Source organism: Jaculus jaculus, chromosome 16 (genome assembly GCF_020740685.1).
Source record: "Jaculus jaculus isolate mJacJac1 chromosome 16, mJacJac1.mat.Y.cur, whole genome shotgun sequence".
Taxonomy (NCBI): Eukaryota; Metazoa; Chordata; class Mammalia; order Rodentia; family Dipodidae; genus Jaculus; species Jaculus jaculus.
The window spans coordinates 26447145-26456937 of record NC_059117.1 but is presented as its reverse complement, the minus strand read 5'-3'; the positions used below and the strand labels follow the sequence as shown (position 1 = coordinate 26456937).

General features: G+C 39.8%; 1 protein-coding gene across 1 annotated transcript; it reads left to right on the top strand.

Moving 5' to 3' along the window:
• The first annotated feature begins 746 nt into the window (after window positions 1-746).
• LOC123455316 (riboflavin kinase) lies at window positions 747-1388 on the top strand. Its single transcript, XM_045135979.1, has one exon. The coding sequence runs from the start codon at window positions 915-917 to the stop codon at window positions 1380-1382; it is 468 nt and encodes a 155-aa protein (XP_044991914.1). The 5' UTR covers window positions 747-914; the 3' UTR covers window positions 1383-1388.
• Window positions 1389-9793: the final 8405 nt, after the last annotated feature.

The following is a 9793-nucleotide window of genomic DNA, read 5'->3' as shown; positions in this document are numbered from 1 at the left end:
GAAGACAGCAAATTGCATTTCCTCTTCTCAGCTTTCATAGGAATGTATTCGTTGCTTTTTAATTGAGACTAAACATGGTTTTGAGGTTTCAATGTTCTATTTTTTTAAGTGAGTTTTTGAAAATAAAAAACTAATATAAACTTTATCATTTGCCTTTTCAGAATCTCCAGACATAAATAATGCTTTTCTCCCACTAGCTTCTTACTTGGCAAATTTTAGGCTTAATATTGAATTGTCATTACATTCCTGATATAAATTTTGGTTAGCAATAATACTGTGTACCTTTTATATGATTATTTATTTTATACTTTGATATTTTATTTAGACTTCTTAAATGACCTTTGTGAGCTGATTTAATTTTCTTTAACTGTATTATGCTTCTCAGATTTTTTTTTAAATTTTTTTATTTATTTATTTGAGAGCAACAGACACAGAGAGAAAGACAGATAGAGGGAGAGAGAGAGAATGGGCGCGCCAGGGCTTCCAGCCTCTGCAAACGAACTCCAGACGCGTGCGCCCCCTTGTGCATCTGGCTAACCTGGGACCTGGGGAACCGAGCCTCGAACCGGGGGTCCTTAGGCTTCACAGGCAAGCGCTTAACCGCTAAGCCATCTCTCCAGCCCTCAGATTTTTATGTCAATGTTATGCTGCTCATAAAAATGAAACAGGCCGCGGAAGCGCCCGAGCCGCGAGCCGCAGGCTGTTCTGTCCAGCGCTCCTGCCCACCGCTGCGCTTTCTCCCGCCGTTGCTGCAGGTTCGGGTCCGAGTCTCCTTGCGGGTGGGGTTGTGAGGACCCGCTACGCACTCGAGAGTGTCCCCGGGCCTGTCCGGGGTGCCGGCGCCGTTCCTTCCTACGGCGGCTCCTGCGGCGGAGCGGACCGGGCAGCAGCCCGCGTCCCCAGCGGTCGACGACATGCGCAGCCTGCCGTACTTCTGCCGCGGCCAGGTGGTGCGGGGCTTCGGCCGCGGCTCCAAGCAGCTGGGCATCCCCACAGCGAATTTTCCTGAACAAGTAGTAGACAGTCTTCCAGCTGATGTGTCCACTGGCATTTATTATGGTTGGGCCAGTGTTGGAAGTGGAGATGTCCATAAGATGGTGGTGAGCATCGGATGGAACCCATACTACAAGAATGTTAAGAAGTCCATGGAAACCCACATCATCCACACCTTCAAAGAGGACTTCTATGGGGAAATTCTCAATGTGGCCATTGTTGGCTACCTCAGACCAGAGAAGAACTTTGATTCTTTAGAGGCACTCATTTCAGCAATTCAAGGTGATATTGAAGAAGCTAAGAAACGACTAGATTTACCAGAGCATTTGAAACTCAAAGATGACAATTTCTTCCAGATTTCTAAAGGCAAAATTATGAATGGCCATTGATGAAAAACTACCTTATTTATTCATTCACTGCTAAAATGTTGCTGTTCATAACTGCAGTCAAATCTTAGTTGTATTTTAAAATTTTTGTCCCATAGCTGTGAATTAGTTTAAACAATACAAGGTAGTTTCTCTGTTAATTATTCAACTGTTAAAATCTATCATGCTATAGTACTAAAAAAATTCACTTAAAAGTCAAGATTCTTTTTTTGTTATACGTTCACGAAAATGAACCCAAGAAACATGTTAACTGTCTTATGATGGAAATACAAGAATATGTATAAGAAATATGGGTGTTCAGCAAGTATGTCAAGGCCAACCTGGGACTAGGGTCAATTCCAGGTCAGCCTATGCTAGAGCAAGACCTTACCTCCAAAAAAGTCACTAATTTGAAATGAAAACTCTGACTTCTTGTGGTAAAATACCAGTGTGTGTGTATGTATACAGCATCTGTTGCTAAACAGAGAGGGCCTTAAAAGTAAATGCATCTAAAAATGTAGCATCATTATTACAGACATGAAGATGTGCGTCGTGTGTCACTTGTTGCCCTTGTGAGGTCATCCACCCTAGTGTGTGTCTTTTTCGGGAGCTGCGTTAATTTGAAGTGGCCTAGACGCTGTCAGATTTTTTAAGACAGTAAATGATCTTGTTTTTGTATTGTGTTTTTAGCGTATTCTTGTCATTTAGCATTTTTCTTGACTTCGGCTCTTTTGTTTTAAGTGATTGTCTCCCCTACAGCCACTGGGAACAGCCTACAGTGTGCACCTCAGAGGTCACCTGTGACTGTGCCAAACGTTCCCTCACTGTGCATGGTGGAAACGTGCATCTCTGCCTTGCACTTTCAGAATCACATACACACACACACGCTCTCTCTGTCATTTACAAGCTGCCTTTCTCAGGAGGTCCTGAGCACATAGCCATTAATTTGTGTATACAACTTCCTTAAACAAAATGCTTTTTCCCCATAGGAAAACTGCTTATTAACTAAGTATGCCATGAAATGGATTTTTTTTTTTTTTTTAAGTTGTGGTCCTGTGTTCCAAAGCAAAATCTAAGTCTGGGTAGCTTTGTATTCATAGCTAAATCTAATTGAAGGTAGGTTTTCATTAAACTTTGTAATTCGGAATTTTCTTCTAACTTGTGGCTGCTTGAGTCCTTTTGTTTATATTGACAGAAATAGGGACTTGTGGGTAGTTGGGAACCTAGACTGCAGACGGCTTTGTGTCCGACGCGATGGTGCGCTGCGTCAGTGCGCACGGGGCGTAGAGGCTTGCTGGGGGGAGGCAGCGGGGGAGGGTCGGCACTGAAGTGTGCGGAAGGTCATTGTGCAGATGCATACGCATGTAATGTATGTGTATATTTTTATGTGATGTCGACGGCCCAGGGCTTTCAAACCAAGTGTAGACACCAAGTGCTCTGTACGTCCTCAGCCCTGAAAATACATGTTTTAATGTTGGAAATTTTATACTTGAAAAGTCTCAATTATCAGTGGCTTTATGGAGCAAAGTCCAAAGCATACAAAGTATAAAAACTGATATGTGCTGTTTAGTCTGAATAGTTTGCTACTCATTGTGTTCTCATTAAGTGTGTTCACTGATGTTTCCTTACATTTTGTTAAATAGCCATTGCTTTTGGAAATCATAATATGTTCTCGAGGGGTTGTCCGAAGTTTTAAAACTATAATACACCCTGTGTGGTGGCACACACCTTTGCACTTTTGGTCTTAGCACTCAGAAGGGTCACAGTGAGTTCAAGGCCAGCCTGGGCTAGAGTAAGACCCTGCCCTGAAAATAAGTAAATAAATGAAAACTATATTGATTATGTGTTTAGGAAATTGCAGTGCCATCTTGATTAAACATTCTCAGGCCTTGAAATTAAAAAAAAATGAAACATATTTTCTTCATTCTCTATGTTATAGACATCCTTGAGCTGGAAAGATGGCTCAGCAGTTAAGGCGGTTGGCTGCAAGGTCTAATAACCTGGGTTCAAGTACCCAGTACCAGATGCACAAAGAAGAATATGCATCTGGAGTTAGTTCACAGCAGCTTGAGGTCCTGGTGTGCTCATTCTCTCAATCCCTCTTCACCTCTCCTTTCTTCTTCTTTCCTCTCCTTCTCTATCTGCATGCAAGTAAATAAATGTGATTTAAATTGTTTAAAACCCTTTGAATATCTAAGATATCTATATAAAAATTTACTAAGGCTTTTGGAAAATAGCTCAATAGTTAAAGTCACTTGCTTGAAAAAGCCTTAGAATTTAGAGTTCAATTCCTCAACACCATGTAAAGCCAGATGCACAAAGTGGTGCATGCATCTAGAGGTCATGTACAGTGGCAACAGGACCTGGAGCTCCCCAAGTATCTTCTCTACTTCTCCCTTCTGCTTAGCTTATTTTGTCTGTTACATAAATTTTAATAATTTCCTCCCATCTATCTTCTTGAAGTAATATGTGGCTAGAATGTTTTCTACATATCGAACTGTCACTTTGTAGGGTCTTCACATCATTTATTGAATCTTCTAAAAGTTACTTTGCATTCTTCGATCGATACAGAACTAACTATTTCTTCCATATGTGGCTTTTCCTCCTGTTGGATTCTTCAAGCTCATGCATGACTTACGGTCCTTTTCCAGCACATTCATAGAAATTCCCATCCTCCACCCCATTTTGCTTTCAACTGAACACAGAACTCAAAAGTGTGGAATTTTCCAGCTGTGGTGGCACATGCCTTTATTCCCAGTATTTGGGAGGCTGAGGTAGGAGGATTACTGTGTGTTTGAGGGCATCCTGAGACTACATACTGAATTACAGGTCAGCCTAGGCTAGAGTGTGACTCTACTTTGAAAAACCAAAAATAAAAACATTTTAAAGTGTTAAATTTTAAAAAAATATATAATAAGGCACTGTTCGACATTATCAGCATGTACCAATCATTTCCAGGGAGTTCAAGCTACTTTGGAACCTCCAGAATTTATGCCCATCTGTCTTCTCTTGACTGAGTTCAAGTCAAGAAAGACATGATGAAGATTGTAATAAGTAAAGGTTGTGGACAGTGCCTGAATTCGTGGTAGCTGCTAATTTCATTGAATTCTATTGCTGTGAAAATTTCCATTGTCATTTTATGGAGAAGAATGAGGTAAGGCGAACACTATTCTACCATCCCCCCAACCACTGATTCTGATATTTTAAGATCATTGAGTAAAATTAAAATTGGAAAAACCCAGTCTGCTTAGAGAAGAAGGATTCACTTCACTCAAGATATCTGAATAAGTATGCTTCAATCTTTTCTGAACAATGCTTAAGGGAAAATAAATGTTTCCTTCAAAAGTGAAGTCAGGCCGGGTGTGGTGTCACGCGCCTTTAACCCCAGCACTTGGGAGTCTAATATAGGAGGTTTGCCATGAGTTCAAGGCCACCCTGAGACAGGGTAGTAAATTCTAGGTCAGCCTGGACTAGAATGAAACCCTGCCTTAAAAAAAATGTGAAGTCAGGGCTGGAGAGATAGCTTAGCAGTTAAGGTGCTTGCCTATTGTGATAGTTAAGGTGTTGTCAACTTGATCTGTTTAGTAATCCACAGGCTGCTTCTAGGAAGGATCAACTAAAGGAGGAGGTCTTTCTCCCAGGGTGAGCCCTTCCCCCAGAGTGGGCGGCCCCGCTCAGAGGGGAACTTGATATAAGGAAGCTCTGGTTAGAAAAGTTCCCTTTTCCTTCCTTCCTTCCACTTGGCTGCTGGAGCTGCTCCCTACCTTCTAGCATGGATTGAAGACCAGTGCGGACTGAAGACCAACATCAACTGAAGACCCACATGGATCGAAACCCAGCGGCTCCTCAGGAAGCCTCCAGGCTTTGCGGCTCCTCAGGAAGCCTCCAGGCTTTCCGGCACCATCTGCAGTGCCAGGTCAGGACTGCTGAGGCATCTGGCCACGTGGACTGAGCAGCTACCAGGTTCGGTGATTCTCAGGCCTGCAACTGCTATTGGACTACTGTAAACTAATCCAATAAATTCCCTTTATAAAATAATTCATTCTAGTAATTCTGTTCCTCTAGAGAACCCTGACTAATACACCTATGAAGCCTAAAGATTCATGTTAGACTTTCCAGATCCCACATAAGCCAGATGCTCAAGGTGATGGAAGCGCAAGGTCACACATGTGCACAAAGTTGCCCACACATCTATATAGTTCCATTGCAGTGGGTGGAGGCCCTGGTGCCCCAATGATCTCTCTCTCTCTCTCTCTCATAAAAAAAAAAAATGCAAAAGAAGGTAAAGTCATACTCCAAAAATGCTACACTTTTGAGAGAAATACTGGATGCATAAAGTAGAAGAAATGGACTGTAAATACTCTGGAGAAGCTAATATGACAACATAAGCCATGACAAGATGAAATTGATCATCCAGTCTCATCAATTTCCTAGCAAAATGAAGTGCAGTTTGTTTTAAAGGAAAGAAATCAATGTTAAGAAAGTTGACAACAGTGTGCCATTCACAATGTCCACATGGACTCAAACACTGCATGAATGTCATATAAAACATCTGAGGGAAAAAATCCTATTTCAGGAGCAGAAATAACAGAGATAATGGAATTTGAAAACATACAAATATCTTCAGTCTTATAAGGAAACACTGACATGAACAGAGAGAGGATGTATAACCTTTATAAGAGAAAATGAAAATTCTAGAAGCGCTAAAAACAATTATTACTATTATTAAAAGAATATTTCATATGCTTTAAAAGCAGAGTAAGAGCTGAGAAGTGGCAGAATCATTGAAAATGAAAAGCAGATTAGTAATCATCTAATCTGCATATACCTTCCAGCAAAAATTCCTTCCATAGTTGTGACCTGAAACATGCTGTAAGGACAACCAGCCTTCACATCTACTGAATTTGTTAGACATACAGCACCTTGATCCTCACCCCATTCCAGAACAGGAATCTCTATTTTAACAAATTTCCACATGAGTTTTATGCACATTAAAATTTGAGAAGCAGGTTTCTGTGGCATTCTGAATACATGAATGGTTACTCAAATTCTTACAGTTGTATTAAATTTAGAATGTCCCCAATAGCTCTTTTCCTTGTCTTTTAGTTGTTAAGCCTTCATTCATTTCAACAAACTGAATACTTCTTGATCATTTCTTCAATAGATGTGTCTCTTCAGAAGTACAGCATAAATGTATTCATTTCTACAAAATGACCTTCCACATTTCAAAATATTCTACTCAACATGGTAGGGGCACCATGCCGGCTCAGCTGTCCTTTAAGAGGCTTTCTCTCTACACTCCTTCACAAGCTCATCCTATTTTCAGGAGTGCCCCCAATATCCTTCCTAAAACGTGGCTGTCAAAAGTGTATATGTGTCTTAAGAGTTACCTACCCAGTAGACAATGTCATAAAGGGGTAATCAAATATGCATGAATACATTATCATAAAACAAGAACCAATGTTTGTAGTGTTCATTTTAGAACAGAAATAAACACAAAGAAAAAAGGCTGGAAATGACAAAGCAGTACACGGCAAAGAGAAAATCTCTTGATTAGCCATGATCTGCACACTTGATCTTTAATGGATTTTTTAATGTACCTTTGAATCATAAGAAATGTAGAGACCACTTAAAATTCTAGGATATTTTGCATATGAACTTTTGCCAAACTTCCATTCTTCCTTTCTTGACACATGTGATTGACTTTGATGGTTGAAGTGTAAGCTTCTGTCATTATTCATGCTAACTCACACCCTATTATGTACCTAAGATTTTTCTTCCTTACCATGATACAGTCAATCATACATCAATTATGCTGTCAGTGGAAATCCTACCTTTGTCCTTTTTGAAATTTTATGCTGGGGGTTGTGAATATAAACTTAAAACAATATTTAGAAAGAACCCGTGTCTCAGTGGCCATGAATAGAATAGCACATAATATGTATGGTTTTTCTTTTCTTTGTATTATCAAATGAAATGTACTCTGCCACTTTGCTGAATAGCTTTTTGGTTTATGTCTTGTTTCTAATAAACAAAAAATTGTGTATTTAGTCAGTTTTTATCTAAAATTTGACTTAGGAGAGAATGAAGGGTTGACAATAAGAATAGAAAATGATCCACAGAGGGGCATCCCATTGTTGAACAATCACTGTGCCTGAGATGCTACAGATGCCAAGATTACAAAACACAGTTCTTTTGTGCAAGGACTCACAGCCTGAATAGTGGAAGAACCATGGGGATAAATGAACAATTGTTGAAGAATAAGACTATTATTTAGCATTCAAAATGCAACTGTATTATGGAGAGGGTAGATCAATTAGCCTAGGGGCCAAGGCTAATGGAAAGACTTTTCCTGATTTTTAATACTGTAGCCTATTTTTGGAAAGTAAGGTCAAATTTTTGTCCAGCCACTCAGAAGAACAGCAGAAGAGTTGAGTCTGAGTCTGCCGCTTTTTAGTTTTCAAGCTTTGAGCATAAGCTTTGCGTTTGTCATCAACACATAATAATGCCAAGAATGTTGGCCTATGGGAAAGTAAATATTATATTTCTGGTGCAGCATCTGGCATGGTAGATAATGTAAAGCAATGATAGATACCACGAGTAACGATGATAATAAACACATGAACAGTCAAATTATTTTAATTTACTTTTTGTTTACTGAGTCAGAGCCAGGCAATGATTTGAGGATGTCAGACTTGATAGATGTCTCCAGCTCCTCTTTCGGGAATGATTTATATTGAGTTATGATTGATGCTCATTCTGTGGGAATAATAATGCAGCTCTGTTCTTCACCAGCCCTTCAGATTGACTAGAGACTTCTGTGGAGGTGAGAAGAGCCAAGGGCTTGGCAAGGCTCTTCTAGGTCTCTCAGGAGGACAACAGAACCTTAGGGAGATCACAGGTGATCTGGTAGTTTCAATTTAAGCCCATCTGTGACCACAAATTGCTCCTAAGTAGGCACTTTGCTCTAGGCCATCAGAATGGAAATTAGATAATTAAGAATGCAGGCTACTCAAATAGTAAAAGTAGGTGGCCTTCTAAATCAACTTTATATTCTACTCAATTCAATAAAAACCAAGCATATATGCCACTCAGCTCTTTGGTCCAGAAATACTGTCACAATTGTCTGTGCTGCTGAGCCAATTTGAGCATTTCAATAAGTTAATAAACTTGCAATTTGATGTCCTATAAAAGTGACTTAAGATGTTTATAAAATAGGTTTAGAAAAAGAGGCTCATCGTAGCTGCATTTGCTTAGCTCAAGCATTAATGAAGACTATGGTATTTCAAACCAAAAGATCAAAAACTAATTGCTTGGCAATTGCCATATCTGTGTGAGGCTAAAAATGCTGCAAAACTTAAGATTACTGAAAATAAATTCAATTGTTTATGCTTATTTCAAATTATGTTAATGAGCCAAATAGAGAGAACAATTTTCTCTCATCCTCATTAATTCCACAGTCATTAATTTAAATGGCCTACCCCTTTGCTTCCCGCTTAGAATGGTTTTACAGAACCTCTCTTTGGGAATAGATCAGGCCAAGCCTGATAAATGGGAAAGAAACAGAATTCAAAACCCATCGCTTAAAAATTAGCTGTGGAAAAATTTTTCAAAAAAGAAAAAGAAAAAAAAAATTAGCTGTGGAATTTCTTAGTTTTCTAACATGTTAAGTACAAAAGAGTCCTCAGGTTAAAGTTAAGGGATTCATCTGAAAGAAGATTTAATTTTTTTCTCCTTGACTGACAGAGACAAAAATGCATGTTACTCTTTACAAGTGCTGGCTACATTGAAATTTTCAAGACTGATGAAACTAGTGCTGCTTCAGCTGCGATGTTTTTGAGGCTGTCGTCACAGCTGACAGACACTTGTTGGTGGCTTTATTGAGCAGCAAAATAAATAAATAAAAATAAGCAAATAAAGAGAAATGTGTGAAGAGGTAGTATTACATGGACAAAGGGCAAGGAAATTTTAACTCTAAATAGTTCTTTAAACATTTTTTAAAGGGGGAAATATGAGGATGTGGCCTGTTAGGCTTTGCTGATCCAAAATGTACACAAAACAATTGGCTCACAAACACAATCATACAAAGTCTGCCTATTGTTTCCAACAGTCTGGTGGGTGCTTCGTTGCTTCTTTACGGCCCTTGCTTTCATTGCTGCCAGCAAACTTCACGTGTGCACACATTGTCCCGGGTCCTGAGCGCCAGCAGGTCACTGAGGAAGTAGGTTCAAAGCGAGTCTCTTCACGTCCTTGTCAGTCTCGGTCTCTGTGCTGTTCAGGCCCAACAAGGCACAGGAAACCTCTGCACGCTGTAGGAAGGCTGGTTACGTGGTTGTCAAGTTAACTTCAGGACAAGTTACAAGACGGGGGCTCAGCAGAAAAGGCATCTCATAGCAATATTCTCAGTAACGTTATTCGTAAGGTTGGTACGCAGT

What these genes read in the sequence shown, in the direction of transcription:
- LOC123455316 (XM_045135979.1), top strand. Translation starts at nt 915, where the DNA reads ATGCGCAGCCTGCCGTACTTCTGCCGCGGCCAGGTGGTGCGGGGCTTC.